The sequence below is a fragment of the Nelusetta ayraudi genome, unplaced genomic scaffold (assembly GCF_046127955.1).
Source record: "Nelusetta ayraudi isolate G7.1 ecotype Tasmania unplaced genomic scaffold, CSIRO-AGI_Nayr_v1 ptg000020l, whole genome shotgun sequence".
Classification (NCBI taxonomy): domain Eukaryota; kingdom Metazoa; phylum Chordata; class Actinopteri; order Tetraodontiformes; family Monacanthidae; genus Nelusetta; species Nelusetta ayraudi.
In genome coordinates, this window is record NW_027466070.1 from 2,555,771 (window position 1) to 2,579,318 (window position 23,548).

General features: G+C 48.7%; 1 protein-coding gene across 2 annotated transcripts in view; it reads left to right on the top strand.

Annotated features, from left to right (window-relative positions):
- LOC142888913 (cGMP-inhibited 3',5'-cyclic phosphodiesterase 3A-like) overlaps window positions 1-22,828 on the top strand; it is a 59,831-nt gene extending 37,003 nt beyond the window's left edge. For both annotated transcript variants that reach the window (XM_076027416.1, XM_076027415.1), the window contains 12 exons: window positions 7,054-7,314; window positions 9,848-10,005; window positions 16,825-16,898; window positions 17,120-17,271; window positions 17,369-17,506; window positions 18,025-18,136; window positions 18,332-18,445; window positions 19,286-19,485; window positions 19,643-19,846; window positions 20,265-20,426; window positions 20,691-20,946; window positions 21,141-22,828. In XM_076027416.1, coding sequence (XP_075883531.1) covers window positions 7,054-7,314; window positions 9,848-10,005; window positions 16,825-16,898; window positions 17,120-17,271; window positions 17,369-17,506; window positions 18,025-18,136; window positions 18,332-18,445; window positions 19,286-19,485; window positions 19,643-19,846; window positions 20,265-20,426; window positions 20,691-20,946; window positions 21,141-21,490 — 2,181 coding nt within the window. In that variant the 3' untranslated portion in view covers window positions 21,491-22,828. The remainder of the gene's footprint in view (window positions 1-7,053; window positions 7,315-9,847; window positions 10,006-16,824; window positions 16,899-17,119; window positions 17,272-17,368; window positions 17,507-18,024; window positions 18,137-18,331; window positions 18,446-19,285; window positions 19,486-19,642; window positions 19,847-20,264; window positions 20,427-20,690; window positions 20,947-21,140) is intronic.
- The last annotated feature ends 720 nt before the right edge of the window (window positions 22,829-23,548 follow it).

Here is a 23,548-nt window from a genome sequence, read left to right on the forward strand (position 1 = left end):
TGTGTTTCTCTCAACACGGCTCGTCATCGCCACCGTGTATGTCTGCGATGCACACACCGTCGTTGAACCGTGTGTTTGTTTCGCTTCCTGAACGGTGGGCTCATGTGTTGACCTGCAGCTGTTTTTTTGTGTGTTTGTTTTGAACAATTCCAGCTGGTCATTTCTTTTTGTTTGTTTGTTTGTTTCTCTGCGCTCAGATGCAAACTGTACGCACAGATGTTTACATGCGCAAACAAAAACTGTTACACGCGCAGACGCACACAGTAACCTGCTCCACGATAGCAGGCACACACACACACACACAGGCACACACACACACACACACACACACACACACACACACACACACACACACACACACACCTTGTAAAGAGAAGCACGAGCAGTAAGAGACCCGCTGAGCAGCTCGTATAAGCGGCGGTTAAACAGCACGTCCTGAGGTGTTACTTCCCCGCCAGAGTCCTCGTACCGCTGCACCGCCGCTCTTACATCACAGCTCTGTGATTGTCAGTGAGTGAGAGAGTGAGTGAGTGAGCAAGTGAGTGGGTGAGCGAGTGAGTGAGTGAGTGAGCAAGTGAGTGAGTGTGTGAGTGAGTGAGTGAGTGAGTGAGCGAGTTCGCTCTGAGGAAGTTGAGAGGACTGTTAAAGGGACTGAGGAGAGAGAACAGGAGTTCACACACACACACACACACACACACACACACACACACACACACACACACACACACACACCTCCTTGAGGTCACCTTTGCCTTTTTATTCTTTTCTTTGTGAAGGGGAACGTGCGCATGTTTGTGAATTGATCCGTTGAGCTGAAGTTGAGCCTCAGGCCGGCACTCAGGAGACGTGGAGCAGGAACAATGTCCTTGGAGTTGGCCTGTTCCTGCACAGTCAGTGTGTGTGTGTGTGTGTGTGTGTGTGTGCGTGTGTGTGTGTGTGTGTGTGTGTGCGTGCGAGTGCGCGTGCACGTGTTGCGTTCCCCCTATCAGCAGGATATCCTTTGGGGAGACAAACAGACGATGTATCTGCGCTGACAGCGTGAACAAGTGGCCGGCCAAAGGAAAGTTTTTGTGGCTGAAATGGGGGATTGGAGATATTTTTCATCCATATTATGTACAGTATATATTCTCCCCGAATAGGAATCATAACTTTGCAGCCCCGCGTCGGGCTCCAAGTCAAATTACACATAATGTAATTTCCTAGAGACGCTCATACATTTCAATATCTGTTTCCCCGTCCGCACCAGAAAAAAAATAAAAAAATAATAAAATTACAGCGAGATCCTCCGGGGGGAGCCAAGGCTTCCAAATGGCAACGTTACCCTTGAAATATTGTCCAAGGCTCATATCAATTTGTTATGTGAGGTTAGTAGGCAAGCACATATTTTTTGATTGATGCATTCCCCGAGCTGCCTTTCCCGACTCAGCGGTCAGTCGACTCTTGTTTTTTGTTGTTTTTTTTTTTTCCCCCTCCTCCTCCTCTGCTCCTATTTGGACCGCTCGTCAGAGGAATCCTCACAAGACGTGCGCAAAGTCCAGGCTTATGTTGGCGTCTGGAGCCGTTTCCCCTCTTGGCTGGGCTGCTCGCCGGCTCGCCCTGCTGGTCGGAGAGGCTTCGGCTTCGCCACCTCGTGGAGCCTGTAAATCACACACTTTTTGCAGACTTTTTTTTTTTTTTTTTTTTCCTGCCTGTGAACCAGAACGTTTGATTGATCTCCGCCGTCTCCTCCCCATTCGCCAACATGCACACATTAGCGGGCTCATTTTCCAAACCGCACCTCTTTTTGTTGTTTTTTTTCCTCCTGGATGTGGATGTTTCAGCTTAGCGATTGACAGCGAACTCTCGTATGGAAAGAGTTGTTTAAATATTTGCATTTAACCTGAGAACACGCCGGCGTTCGGGACATTATTTTTTGGACCGGCGAGATGATCCCAGAATCCTCACAATTACCCCTCAGCTCCCCCTCCCCCATCCCTGTGAGCATGACAGGACATGACACGCCATTCATGATGGAGATCTTTCAGAATCACCGTGGCTCTTCTTGACGTCGGGCCTTTGCATTGCATTGAAAACAAAGAAAAAAGACGGTTCCTTTGTTGGTTGGTCCTGTGTTGACTGACTGACAGAGAGTTGTTGGAGCCTTTGGCAGGACCGTGGCAGCAGGTTCAACTTCACCTCCTTTGTGTGTTTTTTTTTTTCACACATCCATCTAGAAAAGAGCCCGTGAAAAGCATTTAGGAAGAAGTGGGTCCTTCAGGAGAGAGAAAAAAAGGACAAACACAGTTCTTGAAAGGTGATTGGCTGAATCACTTTCTTAGTCTTTTTTTTTTTTTTTTTTTTTTTTCACCTTTTACCCCATTTTACTCTTTTATTTCATTGTTCTAGTCAGTTTTATTGTACTTATATTGTCCCATCTTATTAATCTGGTCATTTTACGTTTTATTGCAGTTTACTGTTTTTAGTCCCTCAGTTTTTAGCTTTTATACCATTTATCTTATTTCACTGTTTTATTCCCTCGTTCCTCGAGTGTTTCCTCACGGGGGCCGACCACGCCGGGAGTTGCCTCTGGTCAATCCATTGGGTTTGCTGTCCTGTGCAGAGAGCCCTTAGCCACCCGTGCCAGGGCAGTCCCGGTGGCAGCGCCCCCTGCCTGCATGGACCATCACTCCTGTCGTGGCCCCCAATGGGAGCCTTTTCCTCACCCCAGAGCTCAGTCCCAAGCCATGTCTCCTCAGGGACAGTCTGTATGTGGGTCTGTGTGTGTATGTGTGTGGGTGTATGGGTGTGTCTGTGTGCCTGTGCATGTGTGTGAGTGTGTAAGTGTTTGTATGTCTCTGTATTTGTGGGCTTGAGAGGGTCGGGTTTTGTTTTAATTTTATTTTATTTTATTTCTCTCTGTTGTTCACGTTTTCTTTCTTTGTTGCGAGGCTTCATACAAAGAGATGCTCTTTGTATGAAAAGTGCCATACAAATAAATTAAAGTTTAAAGTTTATTAACAGACTGAAAAGTTAGAAACAGATCAGTAACATTCTTAGACTTTTTTTTTTTTTTTTTTTTTTTTTTTTACTTCCAGTTGAATCAGAGATCTGCACTACACTGCACCATACTCTATGAGTGTGTTGTAGTGTGTTGCACTGTGCTCATATAGTTATTGAGTCGTAGCTCTCGGTGGAAGTGAAAGAAAAAAAAAAAAAACGTGTATGAAAAATGAAGCCGCACCTCCTATGGGATGACACGCATGTTCAGGGTCAAGCAGCCTGACCTCTCCCTGTACATTTTTAATGAGGCACTTCTTCTTTTTTTTTTCTACTTACATTCTGTTTTGATCCACACCTGCAGCTGTTTTTCTTTTTTCTTTTTTAAATAAAATATTTAATAAGGTGTAATTGTTTTCTGGCTGTAGCAGCGGCGCTGGCTGCTTCTGCTGTGGTTGGTCAGTGTTGGCGGCTGGAGGTGATTGTAAACTGAGAAGTCGTTTATGACGACGAAAGAAATAACTGCCTTGCCTTTAACCTTCCTGTCAGGTGCACGGTGTGCTTCTATGCAGGAAGCCGCAAACACAAGACTAAATACAATAAACTGGACAGGGTTTTTTTGATAGATAATTGGTGAATGGTGTGATGCTACTGCACTGCAGTGCAAGGTGGAACAAAGCAAAGAGTTGGAATGAAGGGAAATCATCTGAACTACCTTTAAACTCCTGCTGCGGGGGAAGTTTGTCGAGCTGCCGATGTTGTTGTTCATCCATTTTTTTGGTGAAAGGCGACTTTTGGTTGCTGAGGAGAGGGAGACGGAGAGGGAGAGGGAGAGGGGGGGGGGGAGCTCCAGTGTAGACGCTCCTCACACGGCCGTGTCTGATTTGTTTTGACTGGCCTCTGCTTCGGTTTACATCAGCTGCCGTGTGGGTGTTAATCTATGGCATCGCCCGCTGACGCACACACTGTCCAGACGGGCGCCGGCGTCCCATCGATCTCGTGCCTCGCGCTCGCTGGCTCGCCCGTTTCCACGCCCGGTTTGGTCGAAGGCGGCTCGGAGCGCCGGCAACCTATTAAAGCACTCACTGACGCCGGTGGTCACTTCTTCAGCCCTGAGCGAGACTGAAGGTCTGCATCAAATCTGGCGGTTGTTGTCGAGGGACGGGACTGTTGGTGGTGGTGATGATGATGATGATGATAAAAAAAAAAAAAAAAAAGTTTTAAAGGAAGTTAAATTTAACTCTGGATTTTTAAAATTCTGCGTCGACCCGGTAATGTCCTCCCCGACAAGCTGGTGCCTAATTTTTAAGGATGTTTAATTTTATAGAGAAAAATGGGGGTGGTTTGGGTCTGTGCCGTAGGGCAGTTTAGAAAGAAAGGAAAAAAAGGAAAAGGAAAAAGGTCATCAAGGACGTAAGCAGCTGGATTGGAAGGTTAGAAAGGATTGATTAGCGTCATTTGATTTGTTTGAGGATGTTTACAAATATTGGGACTCAGTTCAAGGCCAGAACATCCACCAGTGGACTTTCAGAACAACATTCCATCATAACATTTGTCCACCAGCATCTTTTTGTTTCTTCCTGCACAGCTCGCCCCTCGTTCCCATGCAGGCGGCTTTACTTAACTTTTACAAAATTCCATCCAAAATTTGTCTTAAAGTGTTTTTGCGCAATCAAAGAGAAACCAGTTGATCCTCTGGAGCAGCAAGACACGACATTGTTCAGGAAAAACTCCCCAGTGGGAGAAAACCTCAAGCAGAGTCCAACTCTGGAGGGTTAGGGTTAGGGTTAGGGTTAGGGTCGTCTGCTTGGAGTGGTTGGATGGATAAATAAAAACAACAAAACACAACATTTTCTGCCCTCTGCAGGTTCTCAGGAAAATTTCAGCAAAAAATCTTCTGTATCAAAAAATATGATGGCCATCGTTATCTGGGCGTTGGCTGTGGTCTGACCAGGATCAAGATCAGGATCCGGACCAGGACCAGGATCTGGACCAGTTTTCTTTTGCTGGGATTCTGTCCAGATGTTGGCCGTCGGCTTCATCCTCTCCAAACTCCTGTCTTCAGCGCAGCATTAAATCAGCTGGCAAATGAGCTGAGAGACAGGTGTTTACGTCTCATCCTCCCGGGATGCATCAGAGGAGAGAGCGGGGATAAGAGGGGGGCGGAGCTAGGATAGAGGGGGTGGGGTCGGGGGTTGGGGGCGCCGTCTTCGGCACAATACTCGTCTGTCCAGAAGTTGTTCTGAAATCCTTCGCCGGCTGCCAGACAGGGATCAGTTCTGGGCCCCCTGGTGGTCATGTGACACGTCGGTCAACAAGAACCCCGCCCCCCCCCCCACCTCCCCTATACTGCTCCTTGCCCGCACGCACCTGGCGAACAAACGCCTTTTGTATTTTTGCAGAGCCGGAGTTAAATTATACAAACAGTGCGCGGCCGCGATCAGATACGAGGAGGGAAAATAAAACGTGAGACGTCGCCGCCGCCCACTAGTGGAGGCCAGTAAGAGGTGCTCACACGTGTTGCGGGGTGGGGAGGGTCTGGGGTCGACCTCCTGCTGCTCCGCCAGGGTAAACACAGCCCGACTGAGGGCTCTGGCTGAACGGGACGGAGTGTGATGACGTGTGAAGGGGACTTCAGGCTGCAATAAGCGTCTCTCTATTAAATCCGCTGGCAGGTGGCGCTGCTCTGCGCTCAGCCGCCTCTCTGCCGTGAACTTTGCGCCTCTGGCCCGCTGACGGAGAGCCCCGGCTCACGCTGATGCTGCCTGCCTGCCTGCCTGCCTGCTTGGCTGGCTGGGTCAAAGGTCAGATTCCAGCAGAGATAGTTTTCAGGATTGGACGGCGCTGCTGTTGTCGTTTCCTGTTGTTCTTTAGCTCGTGCTGGTTAAAACCGCTAGCGTTCAACTGGATTGGTGGAACTGGTGGAACAGCTGGTGGTTGTTGTTGATGTATTTGATTTTTTTTAATTTTTTGATTTTGACGGTTCTTTCACTTGCATCCGCAGATGATTCTCAAAGCGACCGAACTTTCTGAACAGCATCATAAGAGTGTCGCTCACCTGTCTTTGACGTCCTCTTCCCGTGATTCCATAACCGCTTTGAAATTTCACTTTACTTGTCACGAGCGAACAGCACCAGGCTCCAGTCTGAGGACAATGAAGAGTCAAACCAACCAAGCGCTGCAGTGCGAGAGGTGACCGAGCAGCTGCAGTCGCACAGTTGACGTGTCGTCCTCTGGCTGCTTTCTTGCTGCAGGCGTCCTCGCCGCCCAGTTCACGTTCCCAGTCGCGATTTGAACGAGGCTCCGTTCATTGTTCTCATTTAATGAATTCTCTTTTAACGTACAACAAAGCTCCGGATGAAACGGCCTCACTGCTGGACTGTTGCCACATCACCTCTCCATCCTCCAATAGTATATCGTTCTTCAAGCTTTTTTTTTTTTTTTTAACAGTCCTTGTGTATCAATACTGTATCGTACTATACCAGCTGAGTATTGCACATTTTAGCGACCTGAACTCATCCAGAGCTGAGCTTTTTAATCATCAGATGGGACTCAGAGAACTTTTTTCTAGTCATGTCGTGAACCGTGAGAGTCAAATGGAGCCCAGTCTTCTCTCATCAGATTTAGGCCACAAGTTCTGTTGGGTCAGACATTTTTAAACACACCCTGGACAGTAAATGTGACTCCGACCTACCAGCAAATTTCATGTCACCCTGGGACCTTTTCTTTTCCTGATGCATCAGTCTACTTCCTCTAGTTTCCCCAGTTGCTCTGCACAAGCAGGTCATTTCAGGACTGATTCTGATGTTTGACATGGTGTAAACAGCCACACACACATAAACACACACACACACACACACACACACACACACACACGCGAAAAAAACAAAACAAAATTAGATTTTGAGCAAAATCTGGTTGGGTTTCGAGCATAAAAAAGCAGCTTTGAGCCCCGAAGATGAAAAACAGGAAGCAGCTGCTCTTCACGCCCTGCTGCCGCTCAGACGCGTCACATGGAGCCCGAGAGTGAAACTCACTCAGCCACTGACTCTTGTCTCTCTCTGTCGCCCCCTGCAGTCGTCGGGCACCACCGTCATGGTGGACATCGCCGTGATGGGAGAGGCCCACGGCCTGATCACCGACCTGCTGGCTGACCCCTCGCTGCCGCCCAACACCTGCACCTCCCTGCGGGCCGTCAGCAAGCTGCTGACCACCCAGCTCACCTTCCAGCCGCTGCACCGGCCCCGCGCAGCGCCGCTGCTCAACCCCAGCGATGCCTACGCCCTCTCCGACTCCGAGGAGGGACCCGAGAAGGGGGAGAAGACCTCGTTTCACAAGGTGGGACACTGCGTTTACCACCACGTACCGCTAACAGATCGGATCCTTTTTAGACAGAGGCTCTGGTGACCATTTATGATCCATGTAACCATTCTGGAGTTTCACAGACGGAAAGAATCCCACACGTTTGATGCTCGCAGTCAGTGTCTACATTGCAGGCATCAACCGATATGTTTTTCTGCTCTCAGGACCGTGTCCACTGTCAGCACCCACTTTTTTTTTATCCCTTCAGTGAAACCTCATAACTGTGACATGGATTAGAAAGTGTCACCGCAGGCTCCAATAACACAGCAAGCAAATGTAAGTAAAATGTAAATTCTTTAGGAGAACTTTTCCCTTTTTTTTTTTGAAAGAGATTTGCGGCAGCACTTTGCAAAGGCAACTTGATGAAAGACGACAGCCGGCGTATTTCACCCACATATCAAAAAGAAATCGGAAAGGGAGCCGCAGGCCAGACGGTTCCCATTTTTCTCCGTCCTTAAATGGAAATGGACTCCACTTTTGTTTCGTCCTCCGGGGTGATTCATACGCTGCGCAGCGCTTGCACACACGTGTTAATATTTCAGCCCGTGTTTTTGGGCTAATGTGAGCTTCCTGCTCCCGGTGCTTTTAGCGTCAAATGAGGGAGTATATTTTGGTAGAGTTTAGCGAAGATGAATAGCGTAGCTTCTGCTGCTCAGAGCAATGTTCTACCTTTCACAGCCGCAGCTGTGTCAACACGACACACGTGCACGGGGCGGGCGGGCGGGCGGGCGGGCAGCAGTGCTCATGTGTGCATGCGCACAAGCATGCGTGTGTGCGTGTGTGTGCGTGTGTGTGCATGTGTGTGCGTGTGTGTGCATGTGTGTGTGTGGAGAAAGCAAAGCCACATACGGCCCTGACTGTCTGTTGGTGTCGCTGGGGTCAAGCCGACTTCCTGTCCAGCAGGTGTGTGCATCCTGATTGGCCGAGGGTGAGATGGAGGTTTGGTCTTTGATCTGAATCAATTTCAGTCAAGACGACGGCCACAGGATCGTGTTGCTGACAAACTATTCAGGCCACATCGAGCTCGGTCTCGCACTCAGATACTTCCTCCACGGCAGAGGAGGAAAGGAATACCATCAAAACGGCATTCAGGTTTTTATGTCTTCCGTCATTGCACAAACCGTGAGACTGGAACTTATCTGCTGGCTCAGCCCCTAGGCCGAGCAAACATCGAAGAGTCGCATGGACGCTGCTTGCACAGCAATTTTTTTTTTCCCATCATGCACAGCAGCAGAGAGGCAACAGATGCAATAAAGCAGAAGAAATAAATAGGTGTTCTGCTGTGATCTTGCAACACCAGAGTTGCTTTGCTGCCTCCACAGACAGCTTCTGATATTGGCGGTCAAGTGGACCGCTTGCAGTCATTGTTATTGTTATATCCTGCCTCTACCGCCATCTATGGACAAAAGCAGTGCGCAATCACTTGGTGGAACTCAAATGCACCACCACCCCCTCTTTTTGTTTTTATTTTATTTCAATTTTTTTTGAAGATTTGCTTCACGTCAAGATGGAAACCAGGCTTCGGTGTCACCTGTGACGAGAGGCGTCCACTCTGATTGGGCGGCTCCGGACCGACGTCAACACCGGGTCCGACTCGGGAACGGAGCATGTTTGTGCCCTCCGAATAGGATACAGCCAGCCTGGCAGTGAATGGGCTCATTCAGGAGTCTGAGGAGACTTTTTTTTCTCCTTGTTGTTTTTTTTTTTTTTTTTACTAGGTCACCCTGTAGAGGAGTGACGCAGAAAGGCTGCCACGCTCTGCGCTGCTGTGCCAAAGCTGCTGCTGCTGCTGCTGCTGCTGCTGCTGCTGCTGCTGCTGCTGCTGCTGCTGCTGCTGCTGCACAGCACAGAACAGATGGAGGCATCGATGGCTGTTGGGAGCCCCAGATCGAGGCAGAGATATTCAGAAAAAACAAGAAAAAAAAAGCATGAAAAGGAAGAATTTGATTGGGGGAAAAACAGACGACGGGCGAGACGGGGAGAGGCGTGTGGGTGGAGCCTCTGTGATGGAGCGTGTCTGCGACACTGTGCCTCGTGGTGAAGCAGAAGGGCATCGACGGCGGCGCAGCTGCCTGCCAACATCCTGCAGCCAGTGACGCCCGGCGTTAATTCTCTCTGGATCCACTGGAGAAGAAAATTAAATTGCCTCCAATCATGAAAGACGTTCCAGGGTTTATTAAGTGGGTTCAAGAGAAACCTCTCTCTCCCTCTCGAGCTGTCTCTCTCGCTCCGTCCCTCTCTCAGCTGAATGATGAATCTGACTGCAGACAAAGTCAATAAACATGTTTATACCTGGCAGCTGGGACCATTTGTGAAGGTTTTATTATTCCAGCGCACGCACCATTAACATGTTTCAGTTATGAACCTTGATTGAAGTCAGTTTTTCTGGTTCGGTTCTCACAGTTTTGTCTCTGTCTCTTTGTCTCTCTCTCTCTCTCTCTCTCTCTCTCTCTCTCTCTCTCTCTCTCTCTCTCTCTCTCTCTCTGTGTTTCTGTGTGTGTACGTGCAGCGCTTGAGGCGGAGCCTCCACCCCGGCCTCCTGAGGAGGATCTCCTCCACCTGGACCACCACCACGTCGGCCACGGGGCTGCCCACCATCGAGCCGGGACCCGTCCGACGAGACCGCAGTGCCAGCATCAAGCCCTATCATGAAACTCTCACCTGCAGGTAAAACCACTGGCTCCCAAAGGTTGTGTGTGTCGCATATATACTCCTAACGAGCTGGGGCCTCATGTCACGCTTGTGGCCAAAGTAACGCAAACTCAAACTTATTTGAAACATCAGGTCAGAGTTTTTCTCAATTTTATCTTCCCCCCTGACTGATGTGCATCTCCTGGTTGCAGCTGGATCACTGAGAACCTCACAATTCCATCCTGACGAGCTCCATTCTGAAGCTCCATCAGCATCCTTGTTGCGTTTTAGTGTATTCAGCCAGCTTTCCTTTTCGTAGTGATGGAACAGAACAGAAACGTGGCTTGTCTTCATTAGACGTTGTTCCTCCCACCGATGGGAAACCAATCGCTGTCTTTGAACCCTGGGCTGCTTCAGTCATTTCTCAAGTGGTGCATTGGTTTGTTTGCTTTTCATGGAAGGCTTGGTCCTCAGGGGTTTATCAGCTGGCACTGGCCTAAGGAAGTGTATTCTACAGCCTTTGGGTTTGTCTGGTCTCTTCACCAGGGAAAAGAGCCGGTGAAAAGTTCATTGTGAAGAAGGGAAACTTCCCAAGGAAGCTCGTCGGTTACCAAATCATTGAAATTTTTACAACCTATTAAAAAAACACTTGCTTTTGGACGGTGGGCCAGATGGATGAGTGGAGATTTACGGGTTTGAAATCTGAGTACTCAACAGCCGTGCAAAGTGGTTTTCTAGATCGTTGCATGTTTAAGTGTCTTCAAATTAATTTCGCTTTGGCGCGTCACTAAAGCGTCTTTGAAAACAGCTGAAGTTGATGATTTACAGTCGCTGACGCACACGGCTGGCGGAGCCGGCGGCGTGAGAAGCCGGGAGTTTGGCTCCGCTGCTGCGAGCTCTCAACGTTCCTCGATGAAGATGGAACTGTTTGTGTTGAACATCTTCACCACGGGGGGGGAGCCAGGACAACCACTCCGTCTTTATTCACGTCGCGAGGTCGCACTGAAGGCAGGGCTTTGGCGGGGAGTGTAATATAGGCGGCAGTCGAGCAGAGAACGTGCGTGCAAAACATGAGCCAGAGTGAAGAAGTGGCCCACGGGCGAAACACATTAACCTGAATAAGTAAGAGCCGCTGCATATTAGAACTAAAGATAGCAGCAGCTTGAAAGTATCATTAGTGGAGAATGTGCAGGTTATGTGCGATTGAATTAAATCACATGTTTTCTCTGGAAGGAGGTGTGGAGACTGTTGAGACTAGATGTAAAATAGCCCGAGGTCCTTTCACAGTGAAACCTTCCTGCGCTGCTGTCTGGGCTGGACTGTCTTTCAACTTGTGTCTGGATTATCTCCCCACATCTTTGCCAACTTTTTCTTTTATTGTTCTTTTTTTTTTTTTCCTGTGATGAAGGACCAAAATAATAATAATAATAATAAAAATTAATGAAGAATTTGAGCTTTAAAAATTCTCAGCTTGTCTGTGAGTTATGCCGCTTACAAAGTTGAAAGTTTTTTTTTCATTGTTTTTTTGGGGGTCTTCGTGTGTGTGTTTGTCTCTTTTTTGTGTGTGTGTGTGTGAAGCTGGAGCACGAGCGGCGCTCGACAGCATCTGCTCCCCAAACTTAAAATATTAATTGCGCCTCGACAAGAAAGAAGCGTCTCTGCGTTTCATCCCACTTATTCGGGTCCTCTGTTGTCTGCTTTGTGTCGCGGCCACAGCCGCGCAGATGTTGCTATGTGCAAACAAAGGCTCGCGGCAGGTGTAGAAGTGTGTGTGTGTGTGTGTGTGTGTGTGTGTGTGTGTTCCCGTCGTGTTGATTAGTCTTCACGTTAGTCATAACAGCAAACTAACAAGAGCCTTGTTAGTTCACTTCACTCCGTACTTTAATGTAAGAAAGCATATTGTGATCCAGTGCGCCCTAGAATGACCTATCTATCTATCTATCTATCTCTCTATCCATCCATCTATCTATCTATCTATCTATCTATCTATCTATCCATCCATCCATCCATCCATCCATCCATCCATCCATCCATCCATCCATCCATCCATCCATCTATCTATCTATCTATCTATCTATCTATCTATCTATCTATCTATCTATCTATCTATCTATCTGAATCGTGCACAGCCTTGTGTGATGTTAGCTGCCGCTATGAGACGGTGACTTTCAGTCGGAGGCTGAACGACGCGTCCTGCCAGAAACAGGTGACTTCAGCATCACTCCGCCAACATTTTTTTTTTTCCTGCTCATCAGCACAAATTGTGTAAGGGGAAGGTCACCCTGATGTTATCCCTGGTCGACTGATGTGCCACCTGAGCTTGTGCCGTTCTTACTGCAGCTGCGACGGAACCCTGGGCAGAGCCACATTCTGGGCTGCTATAGAAACGCGATGTAAATACAAATGCTAATTTTTTTAGCAAAAGTAAGCAGAACAGTTGAATGATTTTTTTTTTTTTAGTGAAGAAAACATAAAAATGAAAAAGAAAATCTGAACCAATAACTAGCTTGCAGAGCTGAAGATTGCAGGAAGTTTTACTACCAGACGCAGAACTCACTTATGAAAGGCATTCCTGGAGTAGCTCAATCACCTCAGTGCATGAAATTCCTCAGGGGACCATTTTTTCCGCTTCGATCACTCGTTCATTCCGCTTTAAGCTCACGTGACGGTCTTCTTTCGCCCCGGATGCTGCTTAGTTGGACACAACGGACTGACGTCAAAGCCTGACAAAGAGGAAGCGGACGTGTTTTCTGTCCGGAGGGAGCCCGATGAGTAATGCTAAAGGAGGAAAAAAGCAGCAGCATGGAAGGGAAACAGCAGTGACAACGAGGGGCCGAAAGACAACATCCAGTAAAATACAAATACAGAAAAATGAAATGGGTGAAATAGAAATCATGACGTCTATTTTTCTAAAATGCATAATCTGATGAAATGCTGCTGAAGAATCCTCAGTTTTGAATCATGAATCAGTCCTGTTTGAATCGCTGTCTTTGCTGCTCAGCACTGCCCCCTTGGGTTCTGGATGTATACAAAACTTTTATCTACAAAAAAAAAAAAAAAAAAGCATTTTTATTTCAGACGTCGATCCAGGATGTCTGCTGCTGCCGCCGCTGCTGCTGCTGCTGCTGCTGCTGCCGCTGCTGCTGCTGCTGCTGCAGGTCCCATACAGATTGGGGCAGTGCAAGTGGCTCTGTTTGACAGCATAAGCACGGCCAGCAGCTCCGGTACACCGAGAGCCCACCACTCTCAGCGCTCGGCCCCGCAACAGGAGCACTTGTGGCAGTGTGAGTGTCAACAAACGCCTGGGCCCCCTTCCCACTCCACACACACATACACACACACACACACACACATGCGTACGCACGCAAGTCTTCGGCGCACTTTCACAGCTGCGTGCTCTGGCAGCGCTGAGAGTCGGTGGGTTCAGTTCACTGCAGCTGAGAGGGGGTCCGTCCGCCTCGGGCTGAATACTGCCCTCCAATTTCCTCGTCGGCATCTGGCTCTTATGCGGGTGTCTGAAATGATTCTTTTTTTGTAAAAGAAAACAAAAAAAAAAAAAAAAAAAAGGGAAGAGCTGCTGAAGCTTCGATATATCGTCCTGAAAAAATCTGTCCGGCTCCTGCGAAGAAGCGCTCGGCCGTTACTGGGATCAAACTCGGTGCCAAAGGCATCATTTCATCAACAAACACGTGGCTTCCATCGGCTTCTCTCCGCTTCGTCCTCAAATTTCCACAATCTTAATTAGGCGGGGGGTTTTTTTTTTTTTTTGTCTCCGTCTGTTTTTCATCCTTTTTCTCTCCATCAATCATGTCAGCTTTCCGTGACGTCCGCCGTTAAACACTCACATCAAAGGGGCATTATTCCCTTTTTTTTTTTTTTAATCAGTCAGATCTGTCGCTTTTTTCTTTTTTTTTTTTTTGCTTGAAGGGAAGTGGAGGGGGGCTGAACAGCTTCCATTCCCCTCGGCCGCCGTGCCGTTATCTCCCCCACGTCATCTGGCCCAGGAGCGGCCAGATTACTGGAAGCTGGAATAATGGCAGCAGTGTTTATGGTGGCCTGCCGTCGGCCTGGGCGCCGCACCAAAGGTAATCTGTCGACCTGCTGCGAGCGGCCGGATAGAGAGTCTGGGAGCGAACCGCAGCGCAGGCAGCGGAGCGACCCAGACTGGCCGCAGTCACTCAAGTCTTGGCTGCATGTTGACCTTTGACCTCGGTTCTTTCATTTTATTTATTTATTTATTTATTTTTAGAATAGTTCATCCGGAATGTTTTGGCAGAGAGTCACAACTGAAGACCACGGATTGTGTTTTCGTTTGCTCCACCGTAGAGCACATCCACCATGGACGTGTAGCTCTGTTGCACAGTCGTGTGTTTGCATGCTGCCAACAGGCACTGCGGCAGCATCTTGTAAAGAGCGAGATCTATGGAAAGAAAAGGCTGGTTGAAAAATAGTCTGCAGAGGGTTAGTGCGGTCCTACTTGTACTACTGGTACCATTACTACTGCTGCTAATACTGACCATGATAGTAATAATGATACATGCATTGCATTGGAATGCACATACCTGTTATTGATCCTAAAATGAATCTACATAAGCTGAATTGAAACTATCTATACACACACACACACACACACACACGCACACACACACACACACAACCATCTTACCAGTAAACACAGCTGAAGCAAAATCTCTATCTATCTCAGAAAAATCTAAATATCACTGTATGAATGTAAATCTCCTTTCTTGCTTCAAGCTTCTGGACATCTTGTGAGTGTGATATGAGTTTCTCTGTGGCTGTGCTGTTGCTGCTGAGTGTTTCCTCGACCTCCAGCCAACATGCACTCACGTCTGAGTGTCTGACTTTCTGCTCCCTGCGCTGTGCAGCCGCTCTAAGTCCAACCTTGAAGGTTTTCTGCCAGAGTCACTCGATATGTACCCTCCTCCACCTCCCCAACCCCCCTCCCCCTTGGCCCTCCACCCCAGCTCCACCCCCTCCTCCTCTTTGCGCTGTGCGATAAAGGCTCTGTGTAAGTATCGCCCGTCATTCTGCTGCATTAGCAGAATAGCAGGGAGCGTCTGCCAGTTCTTCAACTTTCATTTAAGCGAGTCTTTTTGAGCCAAGCGCCGCCGCTCGCCTGGACCCCCACCCCCACCACCCCCCCGGCACCCTCACCCCCTCCCCCCCGGCAATAATGCAACAACTGTTCGCCCGCCAAACTATATTCCACACCTGCTAGGCATTACACACAGTGGTCCGAGCCGCCGGGCCCGTGCCAACACAACAGAACCGCCTTTGTTGGGGCCTCAGGACCATTAGGCGGGTACCACTGCAGAGTGTCGGAGAAACAATTTATCAGAAGGAGATAGACACACTGCAGCCCTTTGTTGCTCCCTGTGACAGCGAGCGCTGACGGCAGGCATTTCCTGCCCCGGGCAGGCAGGTTTTACAACATTTAGGCAGAGGTATTTTAATTGGAACCACCTCCCACCCGCCTGGCCAGGCCCAGGCCCAGGCCCAGGCCCAGGCCACGACGCACTGCCGAGGCTGTTCGGAGGCGTTCGAGAGGCTTCCTGCTGCACCGCGGAGGCCCCTGTCCATGCAGGACACTTTTTATTATCTTTTGTATTGAAGTCAAAACAGTCTTCATCCTGTTGTTTCACGTTTTGTAGCTTCCAATGAGGACTCATACAGTGAAAGGTTCTTATATTCAACCCATTGTTCAATGTTGTTCAGTATTCAGGGCTTCAGTGAAGCAGCAGTGCATGATTTATAATCCAAAGGGTGATGAGTGACACTGGGTCGCGGTTTCTACAGGGACTGATTTGATTGACGCACCTGGTGGTGCAACATGGCAAACCAGTGCACCTTTAAATGTCCCCCGTCATTCCAGATACTCCCCATTTATTATGCAAACACATCTGGTCTCCAGAAAACACCACATTTAGCCCTCTGTTTGCAGCCTTCTGCATTAAACACTGGGTTTTAGCTTCCTGCTGAGACTGTGGGACCACGGCCAAACACGGCGGTCTCAGAGGGCGGAGCCAACACTTGGCTGGGGGTGTTGTCACCAACCTGGGAGAGGAGGAACATCAGGCGTTCAGATGTTTCACCGGGTAACTCTGATTGACATGGATGAAGTACAAGAAGTAAAAGTCTCTTTCTAGTGTTTGTGGGACTTTATCAAGACTCTGAAAACTGTCATGACGCGGATTCCACATCATGTGCGACCTTTAACCTTCTCTGCTAGATTCATGGCAAAGCTGGAACAATGTGGTCTCAGGTGTATTGCAGCAGCTGCATCCAGTTTCTTTCCTTGTTCACTGTCTCTGTGTTGTGTTAATGTGGGCATCCATCACGTCCATTAATGAGGGTTTTCTGCTTGGTTTTTTTTGTTTGTTTGTTTGTTTTTTTTATTCATGTGTCAGTGTTTGTGAGGATGCTGTGGCAGGGAATCCACGGGAATATTAATTCCTTTTTTATTTCTCTTAACGACGTCTGCCAGCTGGTCCGACCGGGAGGACAGATGGGTTGAACGACTGACATTCGTCCCTCCGCCGACTAACACAAACCTCATATTCTGCGAGCTGTTTCTCTAAATGAAGTGGTTTTTTTTTCCTCCCTACTTCTGTTGATGCAATGCGTTTTGGGGATGATTCTGGGGTTTCCCATCGCCTCCAGCGCTATGTTCAACATTTGCCTCCTTGTTGAACCGTTCGCACGCCCACTGCAGCGGCTGCTCCTCCTTTTTGCCGCACGCCGCCGTGACTTCACCTCAGCAAGAAGTCGGAACAGAACGTCTTGTGTGCGTCAGTCACTTTGAGCTGTAACCCGTGGAACCCTTCTTGTCTGCAGCTGTGGGAGACCGTACATCAAGCTGAGCCACGGGGAGGGCTCCTTAGACAAAGGAGACAGGATACCTCGCTCAGGTACGTGTCTCGTCTCTTCTGTCTGATTTTTTTATTTTCATCATTTCAAGGTTGTTGGAGAGAAGCAGGCATGAACACAGTCTGTCTGTCTCTTTGAGTCAAGAGTTCTGAAAAAAAAAAAAAAAAAAAAAACCACCTCAAACAATAAAACTGGCGAGACGTTAAAATTTTTCACTTTATTTTATCCTTTCTTTTTTTTTTCCTTTTTGGCTCTGTTACAGCGGAGGACCAGGTGGTGGCGTCGTCAGACTACGACAGCACCCACGAGGCCAACCACAGCGACAGCAGCGATGTAGCACACACAGAGGAGGACGCCGAGGAGGGCAAGACCCCCGGGCAGAATGTCATCCTCCACCCACTAATACCTCCCGAGGTGAGGCAGCCTCACCACCACCCCCCGACACGCTTTGCAGTACTCGACCCCCAGGTGTCGCTCTCTCACCTCGTCTGAACGCCTGAACCCCCTCAAGGACAAACCCACCCTGGCCCCGGAGCCGCTGCTGATGGAGGACCTGGAGCCCCTGATGAGCCAGCTCAACAATTGGAACTTCCCCATCTTCACTATGATGGAGAAGACCAACGGCAAGCGCGGCAGGATCCTTAGCCAGGTGAGCAGCTGACTGTTGACACGTGATAGACTTCTCTCACTGAGTCAAGTCACGTGTCGCCAGCTCGCCAGCGGGAAAAACACCTCATTCTGCACACTAGAACGTTTTGATGTCATAAAGGGGCTCTCATGTCTCTCTCGGGTTATTGACAACCCCTGCAACCAGGTGTTGGCTCTGCCTCCTGAGACCACCCTGCTTTTTCTGTGTGCCAAACATGCAAACAAGATCCAATAAAGCATCAGTTGTTGCAGGAAAGTAAAGTCCAGGATGGATTTTAGCATTAGGCTGTAAGCAGAGGGCTAAACATGCTGTTTTCAGATATTTCCTTGCATAATAGTGAGTGGCTGGAATAATGTGGGGCCTTTAAGAGGCACAGATATGACAGATTTTTAAAAACTGATTAAAAGTCTGTCTCTGGATCCAATAAGTCTGGATTCTGAGGTTTCACCCTCTGAATCCAGACTTATTGTTGACCACAATCCAGGTCTCATGATTTCTGTCTTCATTTCTTCCTCCAGGTCTCATACCGCCTCTTCGAAGACACTGGCCTGTTTGAGACCTTCAAGATCCCTGTGAAAGAATTCATGAACTACTTCCACGCCCTGGAGAGCGGTTACAGAGACATACCATGTAAGCTGGAGCGCTGCTGCAGTACCCCGGCTCATCCACTGGGGGGAAACATCACACAGTTTTCCCTCCAGCGTCACCCTCCACACAAGTCTCGTCTGCGGGCTTTCAGGGTTTGCGAGGTGGGCCTACAGTGCCCCCTGGTGGAGCAGATGACTCACTCTCGTCTCCCCCCCCCACCCTCCCCGTCCGACTCAGATCACAACAGGGTCCACGCCACAGACGTGCTCCACGCCGTCTGGTACCTCACCACGCAGCCCGTGCCCGGCCTGCCCAGCGTCATCGCCGACCACGGCTCCGCAAGTGACTCAGGTAGTGCCACCTGCAGGTCCTCGCCTGTGCCTGCGGAGGGCGCTAATGCACACATGTCTCAACTCAACTTAAAATAATACGTAAAAAATGCAACACAAAGGTGCTTTACACGATAAAAGAAAAAAATATTGAAATCCCCCCCTCACTCACACACACACACACACACACACACACACACACACACACACACACACACACACACACACACTCTCTCTCTCTCTCTCTCTCTTACACACTCTTACAACACGCATAAATACAGACACACCTGCACACCCACCTTCACACCACGTTGTCAATACAATTCATGGCTTGTGTGGCACATTAGCACTAACAGTAGCACATTATTTCTGCTTGTTCTGCTCTTTTTGTTATGTTGGGTTTTTTTTGTTTGTTTTTTTTTGTATCAACCCATTTTCTTACGACAATAAACTCTCCTTCTCATCACGTCTGCACCATTTTTATCCAAACGCCGCCACCCCTGCAGCATCACCGTGTTAATTTTAGTGAGAGCATAAAGCGCCGGGCCGAGCGGGTTTGTCTTATCTGACTGTGGGCTCTTTTTTTTTTCTTTTTTTTTTTTTTTTTTCTAAGGCCATGCAGCGAACACCATTTGAAGTGGGGAGCAGCATGAAATTGCAGGGGGATTAGACTCGCCTCTCACCCACATTTCCTTTACCTCATTTGTATGCTTTACTGAGGCCGCCCCTTTGATCCACATATAAGTGGATTTCGATGGGGAGTGTGTGTGTGCGTGTGTGTGTGTGTGCACGCGTGCATGTGTGTTACTGCCAACCTTCCTTTCACCCTCCTCTCCCTCTCTGCGTCTCTCCCTGTGGCCAGACTCCGACAGCGGGATAACACACAGTCACATGGGCTTCCTGGTCTCCAAGACGTACACCGTGTCGGAGGACGGCTACGGCTGCCTGTCGGGCCTCATCCCGGCGCTGGAGCTCATGGCCCTGTACGTGGCTGCGGCCATGCACGACTACGACCACCCCGGCAGGACCAACGCTTTCCTGGTGGCCACCAGCGCCCCTCAGGTACAGCTCCGAGTGCCAGCCCACCCACTTTTAGAATAGACCACTGTTGTCAGGCGAAGCTCCTCCACTCTTGTCCATGACGTTACAAATGAAGATTTGGGACCTATTAAAACCCCTGTTGTTGTTGTTGTTGTTGTTGTTGTTGTGTCACTGGCAGGCGGTGCTCTACAACGATCGCTCCGTCCTGGAGAACCACCACGCCGCCTCGGCCTGGAACCTCTTCATGTCGCACCCGGACTACAACTTCCTCGTCAACCTCGATCACGGGGAGTTCAAGCGCTTCCGTTTCCTGGTCATCGAGGCCATTCTGGCCACTGACCTGAAAAAGCACTTTGACTTCCTGGCCGAGTTCAACGCCAAGGTATTAACTCCCACCACCACTTCCTCTTTCCTCTTTCTGTGCGTTTCCACTTCCACAGGGGCAGGATGGAACAAAGAATTTCTACTTGTATCATTTGTTCTGGATTTCCAAAGAAAGCCATTGTAAATCATTCAGAATGAAGTGGGTTGGGTTTTTTTTTTTATTGATTGATTGATTTTGATTTTCTATGTATGACAGCTCTTGTTAACTATGCACCCCATCCCGCAGCCGTCTTTGCCTCTGCCGCTCGTCTCCCCGATGAGCAAAATCCTCCCGACACGGACAGAGACACTCTGATCCTTTCAACAACCGCGTCACATTTACATAAAATCTGTATTACCTCCGACGTAATGCTACTGCTGGTGTGTCTCCTGTCTGTGTGTTTGACTGCCCGCCTGCCGGTCGCTGTGCTCCCCAGGTGGGCGACGACCCGTCCACGGGCATCGACTGGTCCAACGAGAACGACAGGCTGCTGGTGTGTCAGATGTGCATCAAACTCGCCGACATCAACGGGCCGCTGAAGCACAAAGACCTGCACCTGCAGTGGACGGAGGGCATCGTTAACGAGTTCTACGAGCAGGTTTGTGGCTGGGAACTTGTTTCGCTCGACCCATAAAATGCCCGGTTGGACTTAACGTCTCAACTGTTCCATGCACAGGGATTTTGATAAACCTTGTTTATAGTTGGGAGTCGACCAACAAAAGTCATTTATTAAACCTGCAAATTGCCCTAATCAGGCCCCTTTAAAACAGTATGAGGAGAACCACAAGCGATCCATCATCATCATCTCGCTCTTCTGCTGAAGATGATTCTCACTCGCTGACGAATGTTGTGGCCTTGGCAGGGCGATGAGGAGTCCAGCCTCGGCCTTCCCATCAGCCCTTTCATGGACCGCGCGGCGCCGCAGCTCGCCAAGCTGCAGGAGTCGTTCATCACGCACATCGTGGGGCCGCTGTGCAACTCCTACGACTCAGCCTGCCTCATACCGGGCCGGTGGGTGGAGCCGGACCCGGAGGCCGACGAGCCGGAGACCACGGAGACAGAGGAGGACGAGGAGGACACGGCAGAGGAGGACACGTCCACCTGCTCAGAGGCATCACGTAAGCGCCAAGGGATTTTTTTTATTTGATTTTTTTTTTTTTTTTTCTCGCACTTTTACGTACAATCTGGACTGTGAGTCAGTTTCAGGAATATTTTGTGCTGAATGACCCTTTAGTATAGGGGGAACTTGTGGCATCCTGAGGAAAATAAATAGGTGGGAGTCAACTCAACTTTTTTTTCTCTTCCACCTCAGAGAAAGCAGCACCCAAGAAGAGGAGGAAAGTCTTCTGCCACATCACGCAGCACCTGCTGGAGAACCACGAGATGTGGAAGAAGGTGATTGGCGAGGAGGCCCAGAATCAGGGCCAGGGGGCGGAGCCCGGCATCCACTTAAACAACGTGGCCGAGCCCATCCTGGCCATCCACGAGGAGGAGGAGGAGCCGGGCAGCAGGGAGGAGCAGGTGGAAGGGGAGGAGCCCGAGGAAGCGGTGGAGGAAGTGGAGTGGTCCCTGCAGGAAGAGTCAAAACCTCCGGGAGAGGAAGTGGAAGTGGCCAAGAAGGAGGAGGAGGAGGAGGAGGAGGACGCGGAGGACGCGCAGTGAAGCACGTTGGACCGGAACGTGCACAAGTATTTTCCTACCAAGTGACTCCTGGTTTTTGTTGGGGCTTTTTTTTGTTGTTGTGCCAGCACATCAATTAGACACGACACTGTAGATGTTCGGGGGAATGTGTGCCTATAACAGAGAAGAAGAAGAAGAAGATGATGATGAAGAAAACAGGGTGGGGGGAAAAAAGGATCTGTGCTTTACTCACTTTATTTGGATATCCGGCTTCACCAAACGTTGAGAGGAGAATTCTCCACGTTGCAATACAGGATTATTATTATTATTATTATTATTACCGAGACTCCTCCCACCGCCGGGAGACGAGGAGGGACGTTGCTTTGCACAGACCTGCGACGCGGCGGGACTGTAGAGATTTGCTGCCAATTTCTACGACTTTTTATTTTGTGAACGCACCGTTATTTACCGACGACACACTTCAATTGTACGCTGTGATGTTGTGATTTCTAGCGTTTTTTTTTTCCTTTTCGTTTTTTTGAGATCACAGACAGGCTGTTGACGTGTTGACAGCCTTTATAATCCCTCTCAGTATCACTTTCTCTCTATCTCTTCCTGTTTCCTCTCCATTCCTTTATTTTTTTTTATATTTCCACATGCCTTTGCACACGCATTCAAATATCTTTCTTTTTTTTTTGACAAATCACTTCCTTCCTTCCTTCCTTCCTTCTTATGTGGCCAAAAGGCAGAGATGGGTTTTCTCTTGCTGTGTGTGTGTGTGTGTGTGTGTGTGTGTGTGTGTGTGTGTGGGTGTGTGTACCACAGATGTGTGTTTGTGCGTGGACCTGCGTGTTTGGATCAACGCAATGCAAAGCTGTGTGTTTCTTACAGTACCTGTGTCTGTGCCATCCACTGCGCCGAGTGTCCAGGCTGAAGATTCCTAGCAGGACGCCGGAAAAGAGGCGGCCCTCAGTTAAAATAAATAAATAAAAAAAAAAAAAACAATGTAAAGGGGTCATGAGATCAGTATAAGCTGTTTTAAAAAAAAATATGGTGAGGAAAAAAAAAAAATGAATGAAACCCATTTATATCAAACACAGACTCATCCGATGCAGCGCGGGCAAACAAGCTACGACATGTTCCTTTACGTTACCTTTTTTTTTTTTTTTTTTTCTGTGCTTCACGCTGTGCCAGCTGGTCCTGATCGTCTGCTTCCTGCAAATGCGATGCTGATTTAATCCTCAGGAAAAACAAGAAAAACTCAACTTGAAACTCAGTGAAAACACCTGCATCACCTCGCTGAGGACGCTTGGCTGGGAAAAAGAAAAGAAAAATATATGCAGGGATATGCGAGTCGTACGTCCTCAAATGACCTTGTGAGGGGGGGGGGCAGAAGGTCACGATGCACTCTGTGACCTTTTCCAGAATGTCAACTGGATGGAAGAAGCGTCATTTCCTTGTGCCAGCAGTGAATGTGGAACATGATAAATCGCATTTGAAGAGGAATGTTGAAGGAAAAAGGGTTCATAGGCTGCGTTTTTTTTTTTTTTTTTTTTTTTTAATTATCTGCTCTGGTTTTGCATCTGTAAGCTGCCGTCTGCGATTGTTTCAGCACTGAGATACAGTGTGAAGTAGCGCCTCGCTGGCTCTTAGAGTTGTGTAGCATCACCTTAAATGTCCCCGGTGGAGACGGGGTGTTTATGTTGTAACTTGGTCACATGAAATAGAGACGTTTTATAGCAGATTTATCTATCGTGATTAGAAACAAACAAACAGACAAGGGTTTTCATGGCATTCAATAGCTGCAGTTGTACCGCAGCTATTGAATGCTCCACTGATAGAACCTCAACTCAAACGTGGTGGATTTATGTATATATATATATATATATATATATATATATATATATTGTGCATTTCCTTCCGGGGAAAAGCCCAGTGGAACCAGGTTTAACACTCAAAGCCAATGAATCAGAGGTGAAACTTCCCGTTGGGCCTGGGAGCAGCAGCCCGAGGCTTCCTGACATTGACTGAACGGAACTCTTTAACGGAACGCCGCGACTGGCGTGATATTATTCAGGAGCGCACGTAACGCTCAGCGTG